Source organism: Lygodium microphyllum, chromosome 9, assembly GCF_053477565.2.
Source record: "Lygodium microphyllum isolate KBCC chromosome 9, Lygodium_microphyllum_v1.1.10, whole genome shotgun sequence".
In the NCBI taxonomy this organism is placed as follows: domain Eukaryota; kingdom Viridiplantae; phylum Streptophyta; class Polypodiopsida; order Schizaeales; family Lygodiaceae; genus Lygodium; species Lygodium microphyllum.
The window spans coordinates 34,811,264-34,836,927 of NC_141143.1; the positions used below are offsets into that span (position 1 = coordinate 34,811,264).

The 25,664-nt window shown below is 43.1% G+C and overlaps 1 protein-coding gene across 4 annotated transcripts in view; it reads right to left on the minus strand.

Annotated features, from left to right (window-relative positions):
* LOC148030939 (beta-1,6-galactosyltransferase GALT31A-like) overlaps positions 1 to 25,664 on the minus strand; it is a 70,294-nt gene that overhangs the window by 18,232 nt on the left and 26,398 nt on the right. For 2 of the 4 annotated variants that reach the window (XM_087684495.1, XM_087684494.1), the window contains exons 2-3: positions 14,875 to 14,983; positions 14,686 to 14,750 (exon numbers count right to left, since the gene is read on the minus strand). The exons of 1 other annotated variant lie outside the window; for it this stretch is intronic. In XM_087684495.1, the coding sequence (XP_087540621.1) occupies positions 14,686 to 14,750; positions 14,875 to 14,983 (174 nt within the window). The remainder of the gene's footprint in view (positions 1 to 14,685; positions 14,751 to 14,874; positions 14,984 to 25,664) is intronic. One more of the 4 variants, XM_087684497.1, reaches the window with a different exon arrangement.

Here is a 25,664-nt window from a genome sequence, read left to right on the forward strand (position 1 = left end):
GCAAAGCGTATGAATCGAACCATACAGGGTAAGGTCCGTACAATGCTATCTCATGCTGCATTACCCCATTGTTTTTGGGCAGAGGCTGTTATGTCACTTAATTAATCGGTCACTAAACAGGTCTTTTGCCGGGGGGGTTCCCCAAGAAGCGTAGTCGGGCAAGCCACCTTCATATTAAATTGTGGGATCTCGAGAAAACGAAGTAGTACGCAACAATGACGTTATCTTCTAGGAAGATCCCATGCACAAACAGCCCAAAAAGACTAAGTAGGTCCGTAGGGTTGTATTTTGAGAAGAAATACCTTTTGAACCGTAAAATGTGTCCGCTGTACAGCAGCAAATACCTGCTGAAAATGAACCTATAAATGCAGGTGATCAGCCAGCTATTGTCCATGATAATGAGCCACTACATGTGCAGGAACAACCAGGACAACAAGCTGTTAATGCTGATTTGCAGGCTGAAATGCCAAGACAGCTGCTGAAAATGGAAATTTGCAGAAACAGCCAACAAACAATGACCATTGGGTTAGGAGATCATCTAGGGCTACTAGACAACCTAACAGATTTGTTCCTAGTATAAATAATGTGGCTGATTATGTCATGTTGACAAATTGTGGTGAACCGTCTTGCTTCAAGGAAGCAATGGATAGACAAGACAGCAAAAAATTGTATAAAGCCATGTTGTCAGAAATGGAATCTCTTGAGAAAAATGGCACTTGGGACTTGGTCCAGTTGCCTAAAGGGCAAAAAACACTTCCATGCAAATGGGTTTACAAGATGAAGGTCACTTCTGGTTCCTCACCAAAGTACAAAGCAAGATTGGTTGCAAAGGGGTACAAGCAGGAGCATGGAATTGACTTTGATGAAATTTCTCTCCTGTAGTCAAGATGACTACATTGAGAACCATTTTGGGCTTGGTTGCAGTTGAGGATATGGAGCTTATACAAATGGATGTAAAGATTGCATTTTTACATGGTGATCTGCATGAGGACATATATATGCAACAGCCTGAAGGGTTTGTTGAACAAGGGAAAGAAAAGATGATATGTAAACTCAAAAGGAGTTTATATGGGCTGAAACAAGCACCCAGAGAATGGTATCATAAGTTTGATACATTCATGCAGTCCCAAGGCTTTCATAGAAGTCAAGTGGATCATTGCTCGTACACCAATAAGACAGCAGATGGCAACCTAATTATCTTGGTTTCGTATGTTGATGACATGCTGATTGCTCGCAGGGATACTCATGCCTTGGACTCACTGAAGCAAAGTCTTCATAGCAACTTTGACATGAAGGATCTTGGTGATGCAAATCACATTCTTGGCATGCGAATACTCTGAGATAGATCGAAAGGCTTACTCTATCCATCTCAGCAGGAGTATATCTCCAAGGTTTTGCAGCGTTTCAATATGGAGGGGGGAAAAACAATTGGGGTTCCATGGCCTCCATATGTGAAACTAGTGCAAAGGACAGCCCTACATCTGATGATAAGAAGGCTAAAATGGCCAAGATACCATATGCTTCAGCTGTTGGCAATTTGATGTATGCTATGGTTGTTACACGTCGTGACATTGCTTTTGCAATGGGAGTGGTTAGCAGATACATGGCAACCCCTGGCAAGAAGCATTGGGATGTAGTGAAAGGTATTATGAGATACCTCAAAGGCACAAAGGAGTTGTGCATCTACTTTGGAAAGCAGAACGCATCTATTGTTGGCTTTATGGATGCAGACTATGTTGGTCATGCTGATTGCAGAAAATCCACTTCTAGGTATGTATTTACTTTCACAAAAGGAGCAATCTCTTGGATCTCCAGGCTACAAAAGTGTGTTGCATTGTCTACTACAAAGGTAGAGTATATGGCTGCCACTGAGCCATGCAAGGAGGCTTTATGGCTTTCACGTCTGGTGGGAGATCTTGGCATCTCAGAGTTACCTATTCTCCATTGTGATAGTCAGAGTACTATCATGCTACCATGGAATCCTGTCTTTCATGCAAAGACAAAGCATATACAAGTGAAGTACCACTTCATTAGAGATGTACTTGACAGCAAGAGCATTGAGCTTGTCAAAGTGCATACACATGATAATCCTGCATACCTTCTCACGAAGGGTCTTCCAATAGAGCGGTTTACTCATTGCCGACAGATGATGGAAGTTGGATAGATATATGTATTTTAGCTTTGTACATACCTAGACTTAGCTAATTCTTTTCTCCTCTTCGAGCACATTGCCTTTAGGTGGAAAGTTGTTGGATATAAAGGCCCTCGTGCCTTTTAATGTGCTTGGGTGTGAACACACCCTTAGCACTTGTACTTACACATATATATCTATCTAAAAACCTAAAGGTACTAACTCGTCATTGTACCTAAAAGCATGCTCTCTCTACACTACTCTATCTCTCGATGTGCGTATCTACTGACTGTCACGATCTTCGTGCCTAACTCGTCACTACACAGCACTTTGTCTTCGACATCGGCTTCTTCCCCTTGTTGTACCTTACCCTTTGCATTGCATGATTTTATCATCTTTGTACTAGGGCGCTTGGGCAAGTAAACAATTTCCCCATGAGGGACACCGTCCAAGTGACACCTGCTGCATGAGCATTCTTCAACATGTAGCATACTTTGCATCTCATTGTGTAGAGCACCACTTGAGAGGATCCTAAGCTACTGGCGGTTGTTGTTACCACACCACCATCCTTCTTCATCACATGGATACCTCATCACCTATTTTTCCTTATCCTCGACACCCTGAGTGGATGGGTTAGCTTGTATTGTTTTGTGATGTGTTGGGTGTACCCTACCTACTCCCATCTTTTGGATCACTTTTACTGAATCGGCAGCATCCCATAAAATTTACCTCACTTATTTTATTTTATTTTTTATTTATTTTTTAAGTAGTTCCATCTACCTTTGTAGGGCTTGGTAGGCCACTGCCATTGTGTACCCTTTGTTCGATGCCCTATCCTCTCTGGGGTGACTACTTGGATTCCCTTGGTAAGATAACCATCACCTTTGTCGTCTTGGTAGACCACTGGGCAGCCAACGTGCACCCTTTGTCCGATGCCCTGGCTGCTTTGGGGTGGGATGCCTTGGGGTAAGTAAACATCATAATGGCTGGCCTAACCTTTCGGCTCAGTTTTGAACCTGAGAGGGAGTGTTGAGCTAAAACGTACATTACTTGCTGATTAGCCTCTTAAACAGCCCCAAAACACACTAAAAAATGCTCTTTTAGAGTAAAACCCTAAAATGGGGAGCGGTTAAGAGTGTTCAATGGAAACCCTAAAACAGGGAGCAGTTCGAGAGAGCTTAGTGAAAACCCTAATTTTTGGGGTGCCCTTCCACATCTATAAATAGACAGGCTGCCCCCATTCATCCTTATTCTGTCTGTGCAGGTTTCACACTCTCCAGTGCAGATTTTCAACCATTATTCTACCTCCACATGGCTGTCCACCCCTCGCGACTACTGCCACCTCTCTCTCTAGCCTTGCAATGCCCTAGCGTCTTCTTCCACCTGTCGCCCACTGTCAGGCGCCATCTCCCAGGCTGCGTTTGGCCTCCAGCTACCATCGCCAATATCTCCAACATCAGGCGACATCCTACAGCCTGCATTTGCATTCTTCTGGAGCCGCCTAGTGTCATCTCGCCACTCTGCAGTTGTCGCCTCTATCTCCAGCAGCTCCTAGTGTCAGTGTTTTGCAATTTCCTCTCTCTTCACACTCCGACTGGTGGTCATAGACTTGGGATCCGTCTCCGGTGGACGTCACACTCCGACATTGCTTTGCCCTTGAGCACACTGTACACTCTTACATTCATTTGCAGTATTCATTCACTTCAGAGTTGTGTTCTCTCTCTCCCTTCTTCTATTTGTGTTTGAGTTTTGAGTTTTGCGTTTAGGGTTTGAGTTTTACCCTCTATGTCTGTATCTGTCTCTTTATGTTTCTGTCGTGGTCGTACACTCTGCGTGTCCTTAGTGCAAACCCTAGCAGTTTTCTTCACACCATCCTTTTTAAAGGCAAATCTATGCATCTTGCCCAAAATACATCCCTCGAATACATGAGAATGTGGAGTCTCCACTAAAGGCAATGCATCTACCATATGGCACCTCTGAAGGGTCATCAAACTCCCAAAACTCATATGTCCATAACAAGTATATGCCATAGCTCCACATTTTGCATAGTGGGCAATAGAGTAGTGACTGCCAAAGCATTATAAGACTGTGCATCATAGGTATCCAACAAAAACAAACCCTTGTACTACAGGGTCCCAAACAGCCTAAGTGCATAATCAATCTCCTTGTCTTTAACAATGCATTCGTCGTCCTCAAAGATGACCTAAAAGCAATGCTTATTAAAAGGAGAGAGAGACAACGAGTTCTTTGTAATGCCAAGCACAAAACAAGACATCTAGAAGCATGAAGTCAGAACCATCTGTAACAATAATAGTGACTGTCCCAATGCCACAAACATCATAACTACTGTTGATCGCACATGTAACATACTTCCCAACAGGGACTGAATGTGAAGAGAAAAACAATCACTTCCTAGAAGTGATGTGCTTTGAAGCTCCACTATCAAAATACCATCTTTGCAACCTTTTAGCAACATTAAATGTTGAATCAGCCATTGAAGAATCATATATCTACAAGTCAAAAATGCATAGTCCTCCTCCACAAAGTTGACTGAAGCATCACCATCAGTAGATTTGCTAGCTGATGGCTCTTGGATAGTGAAACCGAATTCCTTTTTCTTCTCTTTGGCTAATCTCTTACGGCATTCATCAATATAGTGACATGGCTTCTTGCAAAAATTACATTTTCCCTTCTTTTTAGACCTTTCTATGTCTTGAACAGCCTTATTTGATGGCTATCCAGCATCACCCTTTTGTTGATTTTTTGCATTTTGCTTGACTTTTCCTTTGTCTTTGAACTTGGAAAGTATAGTCACATCTCCTAAACGCAATGCAACATTCTTCTGAGTCTATTTCTCTTGCAACAAGAGACCTTTCAACTCTACAAATATAAGGGGTTGTTGCCCCCCCGCCCCCCTACCTCTCAAAGACAACATCAAAGAGGTATAGAAACCAAGATACGACTCTAGAAGAGATTTCAGTGTGATGCTTACCAATTCAACATCCTGAATGATTTCATCTACATTGAGCAATTACTCGTGCAAATCCTATATATGAGTAAGGTGATCCGTCATGCCATTACCCTCATCCATATAAACATTGGTCCACTCTATGGAGATAAGATATTCTCGCTTCATTACGTGATGGAAACATATGCTTAAAGTACATCCCATGTTGATTTTGAGCTCTTACCAGACCGGATGTATGGAATGATCGATCTTTTCACTAACAAGGCAATCAAAGAAAGTACATGTGCATCTTTTAGGTCCCATCTCTTCTAATCCTCCGTAGGAATGGGAGGAGAGGTAGCAACACCAGCAGCTTATCCTCTAGCGTTACACTGAGGTGTTTGAGGTGCAAGACCTCTTGGTCACTGCAAATCACCTATAATGTAGTCTCACAAGTCCTTCACTATAAAAAGGATGCAGACCATAAAACTCCATAACATGTAGTTTAATCCATCAAGTTTGTTCTCCTGAGTGAGAAAACCAAGTATATTGCTTTGATCATTAGTTCCCTGACATGCCATGCTGTCAATAATTGACAAAAATCTGCAGCCAAGTACTTCTCTACTCAAGTATAGATTGTACTCCTTAGAGTATCAAAAATCCCCTCGGGATTATGCAACAAGTACCAAACACAAATGCCTAAGTGTGCCCAATTTGATCCAAATCAACAATAAGCCAAAAATAACAGCAATGCATTGTTGTACACATTACAACAACTTAATGCTAATTATTACCAAAATTTACTGAATTTTTCCAAAATTTTCTCCTCCATCTAACTATAATAACAATTAAATGATATTGTACCTCTTGTTTGCTGCCTTGGAATGTGTGTCGAGCAAAAGCCCTAATTTTCTTCCTAAAATTTCAAAGAAATTGAAAAAATTTGTACTTCACAACTTGAATTTCTGCAATACTGTCACCTCAGAGTGCATGCCAACAGCGAACAACAGCTAGAATTTGCCTCATGATGTGTGTCGGAGCCTCTAGGACAAAAATCCCTAAATTTCTTGCACAAGTGTCGATGAAATTGTGCAATGTCAATGTTTCCAATGAAGATTCGCACATGGGACTGCAAATCGAGCAAAAGCCCCAAAATTATTGGTGGGAAGGTCAAAAAATTTGTGAAATTTCTTCGAATTGGCTGTCAATTTGAACTCCGAGAGCAAAATTTGACAAAAGCTGGCACAAGCTGAGATTTGAAAAGAGATGGCAAAATGGATAAGAAATTGCAAAAGTTTCAACAAAAAAAAACCCAAATCTAAAAATTGGGTTTGTGCACTTTTTAGGGTTTGCAGAAAATTGTAGATAGGGCTAAGAATATGGCGGACAGAGGTGAGAAAATAAGGGGCAAAGCTGAAAACAACAGCAGCTCCTCCAAAATAGTAGCTCCTCGGGCTGCGTGCACACTGAAAACAACAGCAGCCCGTCCTCTTCCTTGGGCAAAGAGCTAGCTAACAACAATAGGACCTTAGGAGAGGCGGCACGGGCTCATAGTGGCTGAACCGAATCCGCATGTAGAACCTTGCTCTGATACCAAATGTTGGAAAATGACAGCCAGCTATGGAGGAGAAAAAAGAGAGAGAATGAGAGTGTGCTGAAGCAAAAGAGTAGAGTGTACTTGTTGAACTGAAAGAATGAGAATGAAGATACAAGATAGGTCTAAGATAGACCTAGCCCTAACTCAACTAGAGTTAACTGACTCTAACCCTAAGAGTGGTGACACAACTTATAACTTTAGTTGTGTTCACACTAAGAACTGAATAAGAACTAAAGACTAAAACATTGGGCACTACCCATAGCATTGGCAAATTTTAACTATGGTGCAACGGTAATGAGTTAAGATTAGGTTTGAATTCTAGGCCAAATGGAGGAAGATTTCCATAATTGGATAGATCGAAGGTCATCCATCACCTTAAGGTTTTGGGGTCTAAATGGCTAGACCAATTATGGGAAACTTTCGGTTAAGCGCGCAATGGCGTGAACAATACTAGGATGGGTGACCTCCTCCCGAGAAGGGGAGGTACAAGGGCCCCCACCTAGTTTCTAGCTCATCTACCATCTACCATATGGAGATTCAACAATGAGTATTGACTACCTACTCAACAAGAATCCATATGAGTGTAAACACACTGTACCCTCTTGTTCATGGCATTTTTAACTCAGCATTCAGCTTTGCACAGCTTCAACCACTTCTTCAAGTGTCCCTATCACGTGTGCTCCACCTTTGACATCTCCTTCAATTATTGGCACCAGTCCTACCCCTTGATGTGTTTCATTCTATCCCATACCTCACTTGTGCAAAGGTTATTGTATTTATTTGTCTATGTTCGTTGCTTTGTGATTCAAGGATTTTGTATTCTTTGTGCACTTTGTTGGTTCTCTCTTCACATGGTATCATTGCCAAGTGCTCTTAACACAAGCTACCATAAGCATTTGGAATCCAACTTAACTTTTGGTGTCCCAACTTTCTCCAATCATGGAGGAATATTTGTGTCATCTTCTTCATCTAGGCAATCTTCACTAACGCAGCCATAGTTACCTCAAGTTTGCGAATCTCCCTCCATCCAAGCTTTGAGGGAGTCGTATAGGCAAGCAAATTCATTTCCGTGTACTATACACATGATTCCTCCTACACATATTCCTATCTCTTCATCTCCCTCTCCTAGCATCATATTCCTAGCATCTCCACTCTAGGATGATTAGTGATACAGTGTCTTCATCATATGCAAGTCCAATGGCAAGCTCTTATGTTCCTATGCTAAACCCATTCTCTATTGCTCCATCTGATTTACAGGTATCAGTTGCAAATCACCATGGGGACCTAGATCTATATACTAGTATGCAAACTTAAACAAATCCCACCCGATTCTAAATCTTATAGTACCGTCTTCGTTTACCTTTCCTAATTTATCTTCTTCGCACTTTGGAGTCTTACCTCCATATAGCACTCACACAACTCATTTTCCGTGTACTCTCACTCAGAATGTTGGTGCTCTACTGCCAAGCATTTCACTCATGCACAATGCACCTTATGCTCAATGCATTTGGCATTTTCTTGCCCAAAATCTGACCTCCACATAATACACTTTACTCTCAATCAAGCATGTATGGTGCTCCATTGTAGGTAATGTCACATGTGCCTTATGCATATTAACCTTAGTCTTAAGGCAGCCTTACTATAGGAATTACCACCAAGCCTCAAGCTGTCCCCCTACCCTTACACGCCCAACGGAGCCACCTAACTGGGAAATTATCCTTTGCCCCAATGGGCACTCTAAGGTAATCTCCCAAGTGCACCTTACTCTTGTGAGCTACCAACCTCTACTGCCTTCTATTCCAATGGCTAGAAATAGGAATGCATTTAGTGAATCAATTGATCTAGTTTTTGGTCCAATCTAATGCAACAAGTCCTTATATATCATGTTCTTGTACATAGGCTAGGCTACACATTAGGCTTTAAAGAAGGACCTTGAGTGACCTCACCTTTTTTACCTTCAAGCATGCCACAATTAGTTAACACATTTATCGATGATGTCTCTGGGGTATATTTGTCAAGATTGTGGGAGAGAAGGAAGGAGTCTCACTTGTAGCTTTCTTGCTTGCACAATGGGGGAATACACACAAAGGTGGAGGCTGAAAACAGTTTTCCTCTTCTTAGTTGTGTAAGCCAAAAAGAAGTCTTGTACATAGAAATAGAAGAACCCTATATATGGGTCTTAAACCAAACTCAACTAACTAAGGTGGCATACTAACTGAGCCACGAACTAGAGTAGATAAGGATAGCTGTCATCTAGCTATTATTCATGGGCGGTGTACCAACCGCATCTGCAACTGGCAAGTCGGTGACATAAATGCACAACGGTCACCCTAGCATATCACGAGTGGAGCTCGATATCTCAACACTCCCCCTTGAGCTCAATCCCAATTCCTGCACACCAAGCAGGTCTCTGAACTTGCGCAGCTTCTCTGCGCCCAATGCCTTCATGAATATGTCGGCTACCTGATCCTCTGTGCTAACATAAACTAGATCAATAAAACCTAGTAAAACCCTCTCCCGCACATAGTGATAATGCACCTCAATGTGCTTTGTTCTAGCATGATAGACTGGGTTATTTGCCAAGTGTATACTACTCATGTTGTCACAATAAATGACAACTGGCCCATCTGTAGACTGATGCATATCATAAAGTAGCTTATACAACCAAGCTACCTCACATGCAGCCATTGCTGCGCCCCTGTACTCAGCCTCTGTGCTCGACAAGGCAACTGTAGGCTGTTTCTTGCTGCTCCAAGTGACTACAGCACTCCCGAAAGAGAACACATATCCACTGGTAGATCGTCTATCAGAAATACTACCAGCCCAATCAGCATCAGTGTATCCATGCAACTGTATCTGAACCCCAGTCTCATAAAGTAGTCCATACTACAATGTGGACTTCACATGCCTGAGTATGCGTCTAGCCACATCCAAATGCGGTTTCCTTGGAGCCTGCATAAACTGACTTACCAATACAACAGCATAGCTCAAATCTGGCCTGGTAATAGTCATATAAATCAAGCTTCCTACTATGCGTCTGTACATAGTAGGGTCTTCCAGAAGCTCACCTGCATCTGCGCTCAGCTTCACATTCTGCTCCAAAGGAACTGAAATAGGCTTACAGCCTGTCATCCCATATTTGGACAACATATCCAATCCATACTGCCTCTGCAAGAGCTGTATCCCACTTGGTGATCTAATCACCTCGATGCCCAAGAAATAACACAACTCTCCCAAATCCTTCATCTCAAACTTCTGCTTCAATAGCATTTTCACATGAAGGATATCTTCATCACTGTCACCTGTCATAATCAAATCATCAACATAAATGACAAGTAGCATAATACCTTTCTCTGTTTTTCTCACATAAAGTGAAAAGTCTGACTTGGAAATCTGAAAGCCAATAGTGACAAGATATTGTCCTATCTTGTCAGACCATACTCTAGGTGCTTGCTTCAAGCCATACAATGCTTTCTTCAACCTGCAAACAAACTCAGGATGAACAGCATGTACATAACCTGGTGGCTGCTCCATATAGACCTCTTCTTGCAAATCACCATGTAAGAAGGCATTCTTTACATCCATCTGATGTAAAGACCATCCCTTTGATACAGCCATAGCAATGACTGCTCTTACGGTTGCCATCCTTGCAACCGGACTGAATATTTCTTCATAGTCAATGCCATATGTTTGTGCATACCCCTTGACTACTAATCTTGCCTTGTATCTGTTCACAGAACCATCTGCATAATGCTTCACCTTATAAACCCACTTATAACCAATTGCATTTTTACCTTTACGCAAAGATACCAACTCCCATGCAGCATTTGCTTCCAAGGCATCCATTTCTTCATCCATGGCTTTCTCCCATTTTTCTTTTCCCATGGCTTGCTCAAAAGAAGTGGGTTCTAGTTCCTGTGTCACTTTGACCATATATACATAGTGAATAGCTGTAAATCCATCATATTTCAGCCTATCCACAGGATACCTAGCTCTGGTAGACCTGCGCAAAGTAGATTCACTCCCAGGTGCTCTCAAAACATCCCTGGTCTTCCTTACTCCAGGTGTAACAATAGAAGGAATACCCAACTCATAATCAATGCTCTGTTCTGAGCCACTCGATTCACCATCCACATAAGAGTGACCTGCATTCACATCAAACATGGGCTGATCTACCTTCTCTTTTCCTTTTCGTGAAACCTGCATACCACTATCTGCATTGTTTTGAGGAGATTCTCCTGATCTCAATCTGTCTGTCCATGGCGAAGAATATGAACCACTGCTAGAGGACACTCCAGGTCCACTAATATTTTGTAACTGCTGCTGTGAATTCTGTGCAGCATTACCATTTTGTGCATCTACATCATCAATCACATTTACTGGTTTATACCAGCTACTCATCTCATCAAAAACAACATCTCTGCTCACTGTAAACTTACGAGTAGAAGGATTATAGCATCTATACCCTTTCTACTGCAGCGAGTAATCAATAAAGATGCACTTCTCAGCTTTTGGATCTAACTTAAATCTCAACTCATCTGGCACATGAACATAGGCAATGCAACCAAAAATCTTCAAATGAGAAATATCTGGTTTCCTACCAGTATACCTCTCCTCTAGAGTCATCCCATGTATTGTTGTAGTAGGAGTCATGTTCATTATATAGACTGCTATCGCAACTGCTTCAACCCAGTAGAAATCTGGCAAGTCTTTTTCGTTGAGCATGGCACGAGATATCTTTCCAATATGCCTGTTTTTCCTTTCTGCAATTCCATTTTGTTGTGGGGTATAACTACATGAATATTGCTGCTTTATGCCATGCTCCTGCAAGAACCTTGTAAACTCATTTGAGAGGTACTCTCCCCCTCCATCTGACCTTAAGCATTATATTTGCAGGCCTGTTTCTTTTTCAACCATAGCTTTAAGAGTTTTGAAATGCCCAAAAACTTCACTTTTCTTTTTCATAAAATACACCCAAACTTTTCTACTATAGTCATCAATAAAAGTGACAAAATAATGACAGCCTCCAAGAGATGCAGCTTTAGTAGTCCACACATCAGAGTGGATTAATTCCAATGGCTTTTCACTCTCTTGAACATGTCTAGGAAATGGTTTCCTTGCCTGTTTTTCAAATTGGCAGGCTTCACATACCTTATGCATTTCTGCAACCTTGAATTTAAACAATCCTGCAACAATATTTTGGGTCTGCATTGATTTAAGTCACTGTACATTAACATGACCAATGTGTTTATGCCAGATATCAATATCTGCAACTACACCGGTCCCATGTGCAAACATTGCTGCACTCAATTCAGACATGTCTGCATCCAACGTAAACATTCTGCTATTTTTCTTTCCTTTTGCTATCAAGCAACCTTTATTTTTCATATCCTCAACAAAGCATCCATGAGGATTAAATCTGACCTACAAGCCCCGCTCAATCATTTGACCAACAGAAACCAGATTCTTGGTGATATTCGGGACATGAAATACATCCGACATGTATTTCTTTTTTCCATCCTACATAGACACATGAATTTTTCCAATCTGCATAATAGGATGTGCAGTATCATCACCAATTTCCACAAATCTTGGTTTTTCCATTTTCCTTGCATCCTCCATCCATTCTGCATGACCTGTCATGTGGTTTGATGCACCTGAGTCAACATACCATACATCATTGCTTTCTTCTGCACTTGTCACAGAATTATTCATGTGCTGCACCATAAACAAATGCTCATTTCTGTCATCACCCTGTCTACTAGAAGATGCATAATTCCCTTGTTGCAGTTTTCCATTCATAATGTCATTCTGCTTTTTATAACAGTCTTTAGCCATATGACCCATTTTACCATAGTAGTAGCATTCAACATTACTGTTTGCATTTTGACCTCTTTGCCATCCACCACGACCTCTTTGGCTCCCCCTGCCTCTAGAGTTACCATATCCTCCTCCATAGGACTGGTTTTCTTGAGTTTGCTGCATATTCTGATTTCTACCACGGCCTCCAAATCGACCTCCTCTACCTCTGCCTCTACCTCTTCCAGCATTTGAGTAGAAGACAGTTTCTTTTGAAGTTCCTCCTGAAGAAGATGAATCACCATTTATTTGCTCCTCAGAAATTAGAAGAGCAATCAACTCCTCAAAATCAGAAAATCTTTCAAGAACTGAAATGGATGTCCGAAACTGTGCATAATCCTTTCCTAGACCATTCAAGGTCACAGAAACCAAATCATCATCTTCCACTGGCGACCCAATGAAAGCAAGTGCATCTGCAATCTTCTTCACCTTCATGTAGTAGTCATTGATGCTCATACTTTCTCTTTGCACATTATGCAACTCTTGCTTGAGCTGCATTTTCCTGGCTTGCATATTTGTGCTATACATTTTTAACAAAGTATCCCATGCCTCCTTTGGCGTACTTGCATCCTGAATATGCACAATCATAGAGTCTGAAATACTGATAGACAGCCAGTACATAACTTTCCTGGCTCTCTCATGCCATGCTTTGAATACTTGCATTTGCTGTTGATTGGAAACATCACGAAGAACTAGTTCTTCATTTCCTGCAACAAATTCCCAATATTCTTTTCTCATAAGAAAATTCGTCATTCTAAACTTCCATGCTTGGAAGTTGTTCTTGTCAAGCTTTTCAGTTACAATCTGTGAAAGAGAATCAGACGCCATTACAGAATACTGCAAAAAATTATGTCACTGCAGAGAACACAGCTTCAGCCTCACAAGGGCAAATCTGCAAAACTGACGAAAGTGGTATTTAACCACGCAGTCACTTCCTAGTGACGATTTTGTATCAACAGGCAACAAGGATGATTCTATAACTCCCAATGTCTCTGCGCACAGGCATACGATGCAATTTCTACAGTAACTTTTCACCGAACTGTAGAACAGTGGCTGCACAGCATAATACTGGGCCTTTTCCTGAGTGCGTGCAGAAAACTTCCGCCTCCAAAACAGGCCCCGAAATGGCCTCAAATCAAAGAAACAAGGTCGCCAAGGGCTAAAGACCTCTCCCGCAGCATATACTGCTCTCTTGCTTCACCGCGAAGGGCGTCTCAACCAGAACACCGCGAGCTTGGCTTGCTTTCTTGAGCTCCTTAACACGAACAAGGCTCTGATACCATGTCAAGATTGTGGGAGAGAAGGAAGGAGTCTCACTTGTAGCTTTCTTGCTTACACAATGGGGGAATACACACAAAGGTGGAGGCTGAAAACAGTTTTCGTCTTCTTAGTTGTATAAGCCAAAAAGAAATCTTGTACATAGAAATAGAAGAACCCTATATATGGGTCTCAAACCAAACTCAACTAACTAAGGTGACATACTAACTGAGCCACGAACTAGAGTAGATAAGAATAGCTGTCATCTAGCTATTATTCATTGGCGGTGTACCAACCGCATCTGCAACTGGCAAGTTGGTGACATAAATGCACAACGGTCACCCTGGCATATCACGAGTGGAGCTCGATATCTCAACAATATTCTCCTAGCTAGATTGTTCAAATACATTATACCCACACTAATAAGTCTACCTTAACCATACCAATCCATAAAAGCCCCCTCCCATTACTAACACAAGTAGAATATAAGTTATGATTTATGGTCCTAAAGTTCTTACCTTCTAGGTTAGTGTGACAACAATTCAAAGGCTAAGGTGAAGGAAGTTTCTAGGAATGCAAAAGATTGAACACAACACTAAAAATTTTAGGGTCGACTTTTACCATCTATAAACAAGATGAAAGATGTGATGAAGAAACAATGTCTCCTAGATCAGTGTGAAAATGATTCAGAGGCTAAGGTGAAGGAAATTTCCAAGAATGAAAGAGATTAAACATGACACTAAAAGGTTTGGGATTGACTTTTGCCATCTATAAACAAGATAAAGGATGTGATGAAGCAATAAAACACTTAAAGAAGTGGTCAATTTTTAGGTGACAAAAAATACTCCAAGAAATGAAATTAAAACAAAAGCAGAACAATTTGGAGGTGCTTACCTAATGGCATCATGTGTTTTCAAGACTTCTTCCAAAATGTCTTTGGAATGCATGGATGCGCCTTCCTAGCATTACCAAAAAGGAGAAAAAACACTTAAAATCTTTTTTCAAAAACTTACAAGCTTACAATACAAAAAAAAGATAATAGCAATCATTCCATCACAATAAAGGAACAATTAGGGCCTTTACTTTGTGGTCCTCGCAAGGTTCTTTATTATCATGAAGCTCTTCCTTTATGAGACTTGCTGTGTTCTTGAGACTCAAGAGCTGATGAGCGTCTATTTTGCCTATCCATATTCTGTATTGACCACACATTACACATCAGCACACTTAAACCCACTATTTATCTTTATTTTTTAATCAAGTCATTAATGTGAGGACGAATTCAAACAAGGGAGATAATTATATGAAACTCTTAGATCTGAGTCAAATAAAGTTCAAGCAATATTGAGACTCATCATGCCAATGCAAATTCAAACTACAAAATGTAGGAAAAAACAATCATATATCCATTTAAATGTTTCAATATGTGATTTTCTCTACTTCATAGTGTTTTAAGATCCCAAAACCATAGGAGTATGTGTTGAGGACTCAATATGCTACGTATAGCAAATTTAAAACAACCAGAAACTAGAATTGCACAATTAATCCATCAAATAATAAATGAATACTAGACAATGCACATAAAAAAGAAGGCAATGGACTAATCATTGAGCTAGAAAATGCATTACAAACTGCTTAACTCTTCAAAACAGCCCCAAAACATGTAAATTAATCTAAGTTTATTAAATGGTGCATGGTCCTAGAGAGTGACTGTCAAAAGATGACGTACTAGCGAGACAGTAGGGTTGGCGGGGAGGAACACGGAGTGAACTCAGCAAACATGGAGAAAAAAAGAGAAGAGAGAAGAAACTCTGATGAATGGAATGATGAAGTTACGAATCATGGAGTGAATGTGATACAAGAAAACAAGGGTGCCGTAGCACAAGGAAGATGATGAAGATAGCCACGAACCATGAACCGCAATGTCCTCCTGAAGGGGTGTGAGGGCAATGGAGAGTCTAGAGAAAAGAGGTGACGGACTGAATGAATCAGCCGTGAGGAAGGAATGAGAGAGTGGCCTATAAATAGGCATAGTCAGTCTAGGATAGCGCCCCTTTTTGGGGCTGCAAACCCTAAACGCAAAACGCAAAAATGCAAAAACACAAACAGCTGGTGAAGGGTTTCTCAACAACCCCCTCTCAGGCCCAAAAAGGGGAACAAGAGAAGAGTGAGGTGGAGATGCAATGCTACATGCTGAAGAATGCTCATGCAGCAGATGCCACTTGGACAGTGTCCCTCGTGGGGAAATTGTTCACTCGCCCAAGCGCCCTAGTACAAAGATAATGAAAACATGCAATGCTTAGGAGGAATGTCGGACTTTGTGTGGTGCCGAGAACCATAAGGATATGCCCATAGTCGAACTCGGAAGGTGGCTCCATGCTGACCAAGTGACCAAGGCAAGAACAAGATGAGGAAGAAGATGTAGGGGATCCCTAAGATCCAAGATTTCCACCGGAAAGAGAACTTGCAGTAAAAAACAGTAGACAAAGTGAACTGGAGAACCCAAAACTCAACCTCGGGAGAGAAGCCACTAGCGTCGTGCATCCATGCTGGAAGGAATACGAAGGCCTCGTCACCAAGTCGTGGCTGAACCTCCGAGGTCCCGATCTAGGTGATACCTGAAGATCCTGGATATCAATAGAAGAGATGACTCGTCGAAGACAGCCACCCCAAGAAAGTAGAGGATGGGTGAAAAGCTTCATGTGGAGTAGGTTTCCCCTCTGAGGTGGGAGGTGGAGGGGCCCCCGCTGAAGTTGAAAAAGAAGTAAATATCCCCTCTGAGGCAAAGAAATAGCATCCCCCTCTGAAGTAGATAGGGAATCCAAAAACTCATGGATCACGGACTCCGAAATGTCTGATGACGAAGGAAGTGCCGTCGGTCGTGCTAAAGAAGGTATCTGGGGTGCCGAAGAGCTCCCAGAGGTAGCCTCTCGAACCTGAGTAGTCAAAGGTGGGGAAGGGTGGGGCTCAGAATGAGCAAGAGGTGGGCAACAGTCACTGTCTCTCAGTGGAGCGGACTGGATAGCCAAAGAAGAGGAAGAAGTCGAGTAGCCATTGTCTTTCGAAGGAGCAAACTGACAAGGAGACAGTATCAAACAATCACTCTCTCTCGATGAAGCGGACTGCAGATCTGTAGATCGTGGAAGCCACTGTACCTGAAAATAAGTGGGAGAAGACTGCCGCTAGCATTGCAACAATCTCCAGGAGGTCTGGCGCCAATTAATCCTCCATGTGCTCGAAAGGATTTAGTGCGCATTGGATGCATCTTAGTGAGCGTAGTACTCTAATAACCGATTTAGAACAATCTCTGTGGCCCAGAAAGGAGAGATGGCACAAGGAGTACCTGGTGAAAGACGCATATACTCCGAGGGGGTGGGGAGCAAGGTTCGAAGTCGGCAAGCATCGGTGGTGTGTCCAATGATGCCATAGTAGGAGCACCCAGTAGTCTGATCATCAATTGGTAAAGAAGCCATGGATACCAGTGTGCCTTGCTAAAGAAGGAAGAGGTCAGCCACCATGAACTACGAACCGCAATGTCCGCCTCAAGGGGTGTGAGGGCAGTGTGAAGCACAAACCACAATGTCCGTCTCAAGGGGTGGGAGGGTAATGGAAGGGCTGGAAGTGAGCTGCCAATGGAAGGAGGATGTGACCAACAGTAAGAGACTACAACCAATAGAAAAACACATGTGAGGAGAGAGAGAGACTAAAAACGTAATCCAATAATCTTGTATTTTTTTCGTAATTAATACAATTACCTTTTACGAAAAAAAAAAGAGACTAAAAACGTAGGCAGCAGGTGAGAGAAGACTAAAAACGTAGGCAAGACAACCTGCAGAAGAGAGAAAGACTAAAAACGCAGGTAGGATAGCCTGCAGGAGAGAGAAAGACTAAAAACGCAGGCAGCAGGATTGTGATGGCGTGGCAGGCTGTACGGCAGCAAGTCTGCACAGGAACAACAGTCGCCTGGCTAGAATCAGCTCCAAACTGCGTAAAGAGCGCTGGAAATAAGGCGCCAACTGATGGAGATAGCAATGGATACCTTTGGCTGAGATATCCTCCGCGAACGAGGTGTGGGCAGCAAGCTGAAACACCTGAAATCTGCAAAAATGAGATGTTGATGCAGTGGAAGAAGAAGAAAAGTGGATGCCGAACCCGCCACCGGTCTTTTCCTTCACTAGAGTGGGGGATCTTTACCGCTGTTTGAGCAGATCCAGCTCTGATGTGATGTCAAAAGATGACGTACTAGCGAGACAGTAGGGTTGGCGGGGAGGAACACGGAGTGAACTCGGCAAAATGGAGAGAAAAAGAGAAGAGAGAAGAAACTCTGATGAGAATGGAATGATGAAATTATGAATCATGGAGTGAATGTGATACAAGGGAACAAGGTTGCTGTAGCACAAGAAAGATGATGAAGACAGCCACGAACCACAAACGGCAATGTCCTCCTGAAGGGGTGCGAGGGCAATGGAGAGACTAGAGAAAAGAGGTGACAGACTAAATGAAGCAGCCGTGAGGAATGAATGAGAGAGTGGCCTATAAATAGGCATAGTTAGTCTAGGATAGCGCCCCCTTTTTGGGGCTGCAAACCCTAAACGCAAAACACAAAATGCAAAAGCGCAAACTGCGGGTGAAGGGTTTCTCAACAGTGTCTATGTACCATAAGCCAAAACCTAATTTGGGAGGATCCACTCATCTATAAATAGACAAGTTGCTCACCACAGCTTGATCCCTTGTCCTGCAAGGTTTCAACCATCAGCTCTCCTTCCACTAGCCATCTGGTCCATAGGGACTGCTTTCACATCATCACCAGCCTATGGTGCCTTGTCCACTACTGCAGCCCTACTATCCACTGTCTTCTTGAGCATCATACAGCTTGCGTTTACCACACTGCAAGCTCAATCTACATTTGATTCACCTTCTTCAACTGTCACCCAGCCTCCTACTGTTGTGTGTGATCGATTGCACACTCCTTTAGGCAATACACTACCAAATTTCAGCCTCTAGACTGCTGCATTTTGGTTACCAGCCTGCTACCCTTCCAGATTCAGCACTCTTTCAGCTCTAACTGGTGGCTACAAACCTTGCAATCTGTCTCCGGTGGCCATCACACTCTGACTACTCTTGTAGACAGCTCTCACGAGAGCCACCAGCTGTTGGACAGCTCTACCCTTGACCATTTTGTACACTCTTTCCTTCATTTACAGCATTCATTCATTCACTTCAAATTTACCTTGCTTCTTTGTTTGTGTTTGTGTTTGAGTTCTTTATGTTTCAATTGTGGTCGTACACTCAGTGTTTTCTTTTGCAAACCTTAGTATATCTCCACAGTAAACAGTAAAGGGAAGGATAAATACAATGTTGGCCTTGCTCAAGGGAAGGATCAATGCAATGCTCATAAGAAAGAAGACAATGGACTAATCAATAAAGGGAAGAGTTAATACAATGTGGCCCCTACTCAAGGTATGATTGTACTAGTAGTGAGGCACCGAGGACTAAAGTCTAGAGGGGTGGATGACAAAACATATCCGACAATGCATCATGTTTATGACAAGCCAACAATTAGGGTTAGGACTAATCTAAAATAACATTCCATAAATCCCTATTTTAATGGTTCTATTCCATTATAAAAAATGCACCAAAATCCTATATAAATCTAGTCGTTCATGGGCATCCCTTGATACTATCTTGATTGTTCATCAATACCTTCAGCCAACGGCCACCTATCTTCCCCTACAGCCTGCACCCATTCAGAGCTGTTGCCGTCATGATCTACCTCAGCCACCATCATTTGCTGCTGCCGTCCTATTGAAGGATATTGCTATCAATCAAGAGAAATACATCTACTGCTGCCACAACTTGTCACCTTCATCCACCATCTGCTGCACGCATGCTGCTGACCAAAACCACCTGTTCCAACTGCATCTTGGACTGTACTACTTGTTTTTTGGACTAGGGACTGACCACCCAGCCGACATCATCATGACATCTTGTCATCACCATTGTAACCTGCTGCATGGGACTTGCATCTCAGGCTTGCTGATCTGCAATCTTTGTTGATCCTCATCTCCTTCAATATGATGCCTTCCAAAGGATTACGTTAGGTTCCCCCTGCTGCTGCCCATAAGACCATCATCCTTGGTGGACTGTTGCTACTGCTGTGTTGTTGGAAACGGAGGAATAGAGAAAGAGAGAGAGAATGAACACAAGACAATGAACTGGAGTGGGCAGCAGTCCCACACTCTTGAAGATGCAACTATTAGAATCATAGATGATAGTGTTAGCAGTCATGTTTGTCATGCCTTCTCATCTCCTGCCTGTGAGCCTCAGTCTGAGTCAGACGAGGACATTAGGAGCTCTGACATGTCTGTCATGTGTTATGATGGGGGAGGCTAGTCACTCTCAACTGGCTGTCTTAGGTTGTGTATTTCTTTTTGGCCTCTTTTAGTGGGCAGCCACTGGCTGCCCGGCCACTTTTTGGTCACTGTTGTGGGGCGCCCATTTTAGGGCACTTTTAGGGTTTGCGCCCATTTTAGGGTTTGCGCCCATTTTAGGGTTAGGGTTAGGGTTTGTCCTTTGCCTATTTATAGGCAGCCCCCCTCCCCACTTGATCACTTGTCTTCTTGCAGATTCCGACATTCCTCCCCCGTGGTGGTGCTGCCATCATCATCAGCCTGATCTGGTGCCCTCACTGACGCTGTGGGCTGCGTGCAGGGACTGATCAGTCCATTTCAGTGTATTCAGCATTCATTTCAGTCAGTGCAGATTTCTCTTCCTTATTTTCTGCTTTCTCTCTCTCTCTCCCTCCGTGTTCGTATTTCCTCTTCCGCAACGCACTCTCACATGGTATCAGAGCCGAAGGAGAGTACATGGAGCTGAGTTTTATGCGAGAGAACACCCACAACTTTGCGTTTGCTGGTCAAGACGTCTCCAACAGCTGAGGCGTCACCTTCTGCACCATCTCCTTGATCAAGGCGGCCTATTTTGGTGTCCATATATTTGCGTTTGCCGCTGGCGCCTTCTCCAGTGGCTGCCACGTCGTTTTCAGCCTGGGCGGCCCTCCAACAGCTGGGCGACACTCCTCCAGCCTGTGCCTTGCTGTTTTGGCGGTTGTTCCATCGTCCGGCAGCTCTTTTCCTGCTGGCGACCTATTCCCAGGCTGCGTTTTCAGGCAGGCGGCTGTTTTTCTATGGTGATTGCATCGTTAGCATTTGCGTTTGACATCATCCTTGCGTTCTGTGCAAGGCGGCCAGCTCAGGAGCTTCTGGTGTTTGTGTTTCGGCACCGGCAACCTTCCCTTGTTGTGTTTTGGTGTTTTGCAGATTTAGAATATGTCTTATCATCAGTTTGCAGGTTTTGATGATTCAGATGACGTGCTTTTGTCTCGACATTCATCTGAATGGAGGCGTGATTTCTATCGCGAGGATCGTCATACGGAGTCTATTCCTCGTTCTCATCTCCCTTCTATTCATGTATCTCGGCGAGCCCCTTCCAGTGGGCCGAAGATGCAGCCTTTGGTACCCCCTGTACAGGTACTCGTACTTCCTCAGCTGCCCAAAGAGGACCGGTTGAATGGCTCCAACTTTTCTTTATAGTCCTGCAAGGTGGAGTGTATCTTGGACTCCTTCGATCTTTGGGAGCTTGTTTCTGTTCCTATTCCCCGGCCTCAGGTGGATCCCGCAGATGGGACATCCCTGGATCGTACAGCCTTATGGGATCGGCTTAATTCTAGAGCCAGATCTTTCCTCTTTCTGAGTTTGCAGGATTCTGTCCTTGTTCATGTTCACAGGTTGAAGACTGCAGCAGATGTGTGGAGAAAGCTCACGTCTCTCTATCAACAGAAGACGTTTGCCCACCGGATATCTCTTGAAAAGAAGTTGCGGATGCTCGCTATTGATGATAGTCCTTCCATGAAGGACCACATCAACAGATTACAGGATATGAGGGATGAGCTTGCATCCCTCAGTCGGACGATATCTTCTGAAGACATGGCTATGATTCTTTTGACTCAGCTACCATCGCCTCGGTTTAATGTCTTCTACACCAGCCTTCTTACATCGAGGACCCGTGAGAAGCTTCTATGGGAGGAGCTATCCCCGCTTGTCTTGGAGCATGACGAGCGACTCAGTGAGGTCAGTGCTAGTGGATCCGACTCCACTAGAGCCTTTGTTGCAGGTTCGGGAGGACAAAAGAAGAAGAAGAAGTCAAAGACTAAGCAGAAGGACAGTTCTCCAAGCTCTGACTCAGATTCAGAGAGACCGAAGTGCCCACACTGTGGGAAAGGGACACATCCCGAGGAGAAATGCTGGAAGAAGTACGGGAGCGAAGGGTGGATCTACATCGGAGCCTTCTTCTACCTCTACACCTGCTCTTACCCATGAGTCAGTGTTCCTTCATATCCATGCTTTGGAGGAGGATCCTTCTTCCGTGGCTGCAGTGTCTTCTGCGCAGCCTTGGTTAGTGGACAGTGGTGCTTCGAGTCATATGACTCCCCGAGGTGATTTGTTACAGGATCTCCGTCCATCAGAGGGTTCAGTCACTATTGGTGACCTTTTATCGGTGCCTATTAGTGGTGTTGGCACATTGCCTTTGTTTACTGACCGACCTTCGAGCTCCTTTTCACAGGCCCTACATGTTCCGGATTTGGGCCTTCCCCTCCTCTCAGTTTATGGCCTTACGAGGCTTGGCACACGAGTGATCTTCACCGAGCATGCTGTTGTTATTGAGGATTCTTCTACAGGAGCTGTCTTATCTACACGTTGGCACGAGAGCGGGCTTTACAGACTCCATTCCCCTTCTTTGATGCAGGGTCCTCCGCGGCAATCTATTGCTACACCCATTCCCGCTTGTGCACCTTCTATTCCAAAGGTTCCTTCCCATCCCCCACCTTCTCCTCCGCTGGTTCCCTCGTACCCCCCATCCCTTTCAGAGGGGGACGATCTCGGTGATGTGGCTATGGATTCCCTGGCCCCTAGTGTTTTATAGGGGGATTCCCAGGATCATGAGGAGCTCCTTCAGCGGCAGTCTACATCGACAGACTTCATCGACCTTGGCATTCCTCTTGCCACCCCAGGATCCGTTTCTCCCTTGGCCTTCAGCCACATCCAGGATCTGAGAGGGGGTGTTAGCAGTCATGTTTGTCATGCCTTCTCATCTCCTGCCTGTGAGCCTCAGTCTGAGTCAGACGAGGACATTAGGAGCTCTGGCATGTCTGTCATGTGTTATGATGGGGGAGGCTAGTCACTCTCGACTTGCTGTCTTAGGTTGTGTATTTCTTTTTGGCCTCTTTTAGTGGGCAGCCACTGGCTGCCCGGCCACTTTTTGGTCACTGTTGTGGGGCGCCCATTTTAGGGCACTTTTAGGGTTTGCGCCCATTTTAGGGTTAGGGTTAGGGTTTGTCCTTTGCCTATTTATAGGTAGCCCCCCTCCCCACTTGATCACTTGTCTTCTTGCAGATTCCGACACTCCTTCTCCCCCGTGGTGGTGCTGCCATCATCATCAGCCTGATCTGGTGTCCTCACTGACGCTATGGGCTGCGTGCAAGGACTGATCAGTCCATTTCAGTGTATTCAGCATTCATTTCAGTCAGTGCAGATTTCTCTTCCTTATTTTCTGCTTTCTCTCTCTCTCTCCCTCCGTGTTCGTATTTCCTCTTCCGCAGCGCACTCTCACAGATAGAATGAAAGTACAATAGGTCTAAAATAAGTTAGAACTATCCCTAACTTGACTAGAGTTAAACTAACTCTAAAATAGTGACAACTTCTAGACCAAGTTGTGTACACACCACACACTAAAACATTGGGTAATGCCCATAGAATTAACCACTTCTAACACCCCCTTGTAGTGCCAATGTGATGATGTAGAAGTAGTAAATCAATCACCAAAAGAGAGTAAGTTGAAGGATTTTCGAAATTCCTCAAACTTTCACATGATAGTGCCTTAGTGAAAATATCCGCAACGTTCTCCAACGTGGAAATGTAGATCATGCTGATCTCCCTTGCACGTGATCTCTTTGATATAGTGATAATGTATCTCAATGTGTTTCATATGAGCATGCAATACTGGATTCCGTGCTACTGCAATAGCACTCTAACTATTTTTTTAAAAGGAGTGGTCCCTCCAAATGCACATGAAGATTAGCCAATACACAGTGTAGCTAAACGCATTTGATCATTGCTGTGAAAGCTGCCATATACTTAGGTAGCTACAATAGGTCGTTTCTTGCTTAGCCAAGAAATGGAGAACTAGCCTAGAAAGAAACAATGTCCACTAGTAGACCACCCAATCCAAATCACTATAAGCACATATTTGCAAGTCTCCCCCCTTGGGAAATAGCAAACTATATGATTGTGTTCCTTGCAAATATCAAAAAATATGCTTAACAGTTTGCCAATGTTGTGTCCTTGCACTGTGCATATATCTACTCACCTATGATATTGCATACAGTATGTCAAGCAGTGTTGCACAAATAGATGAGGCAACCTGACTGTAAATAGCAACATTCGGTCTGCTCATAGATTCAAAAGCTTGCATGTTAAACCTTACTAGCAACTTTTGAACATATTGTGACTCAGACATAATAATAGCATGTTGGTTTTGGGTGAATAGAATTCCCAAAAAATATTAAAGCAGCCCCATATCTGATATATCAAAAGTAGACTACAATTTAGTCTTGGAATCTACAATTTTTTTCTCATTTGGTCCAATGAGTAACATATCATCTACATAAAGAATGATGATTATCAAATCCCCCCTCCTTGACATAGAAGGTGGTGTACGGTCAAAAATGCATCTATCTTGGAGTACCAAGCACATGGAGCCTGTGTTAAGCCATACAAGGATTTATTCAGCTTGCAAATCTCATGCTCTTGGCCTTACACAACAAAGCCTAAAGGTTGTGCAACATACATATCCTCTTCCAAATCTCCATTCAAAAATGTTGTCTTTATATCCAATTGATGCACATCCCAATTAAAACTTGCAGCCATAGCAATCACACATCTAATGATAGTCATGTTGGATGTAGGAGCAAACGTCTCCTCATCGTCAATGCCCTTTTTCTAAGAATATCCCTTCGCAGCCAACCTTGCCTTGTATTTGCCAATAGACCCATCCCTTTCAGGCTGTAAACCCAACATGTTCCAATGACCTTTTTGCTAAAAGGCAAGCTAACAAGACTCCAGGTGTTATTTTGCTCAACAAAGTACATCTCACCACTCATGGCTTGCACCCAATGCATGTCGTCTCGTGCATCCTCAAAACATGTAGGCTCATCCTCGTCAAAAAGAGTAGTAGCAAAAACATATGCTACCTCATCAATAAGATGGCTTGTATTAACAAAATGTACCCCCATATATTTCTAGCACCTGAGCATGTACACTGAGATAAAGAAGTATCAATACGACTCTCTTTAAGAGTCTAAAACAACCATCTAGAGACTATTTTGGCTGTATGTATAGCACCCCTGTCTTGCAAAACCAAGTCATTCACTACCCTAGGAGAAATTGGATCAGCTCAAGGTTGATATGGATTAAGTGGAGCAAATTTAGCATGTTGCAATCACTGATTTTCCACATGATCATCAGCTCCCGAACCAATAGCATACGGAAGAAGACCCTCAAATACATATAGTGAGTCTAATGTGGTTAGCAATTCAAATTCAAGATGTATATGTACTGAATTTTTAGAGAATATGACATCTCTACTCACAAAAACCTGGCATCTGAAGGGTTATATAGCATATGCCCAAGACCCAAACTTCTCCTCTTGGTACATGAAATCCATTGGACATTTCTAAAACTCCATTTACAGCAAGGTATGTTGTTTTTTATCTACATTTTAGCAAAACATATTATAATAGCATAATGGGCTGAGATTCT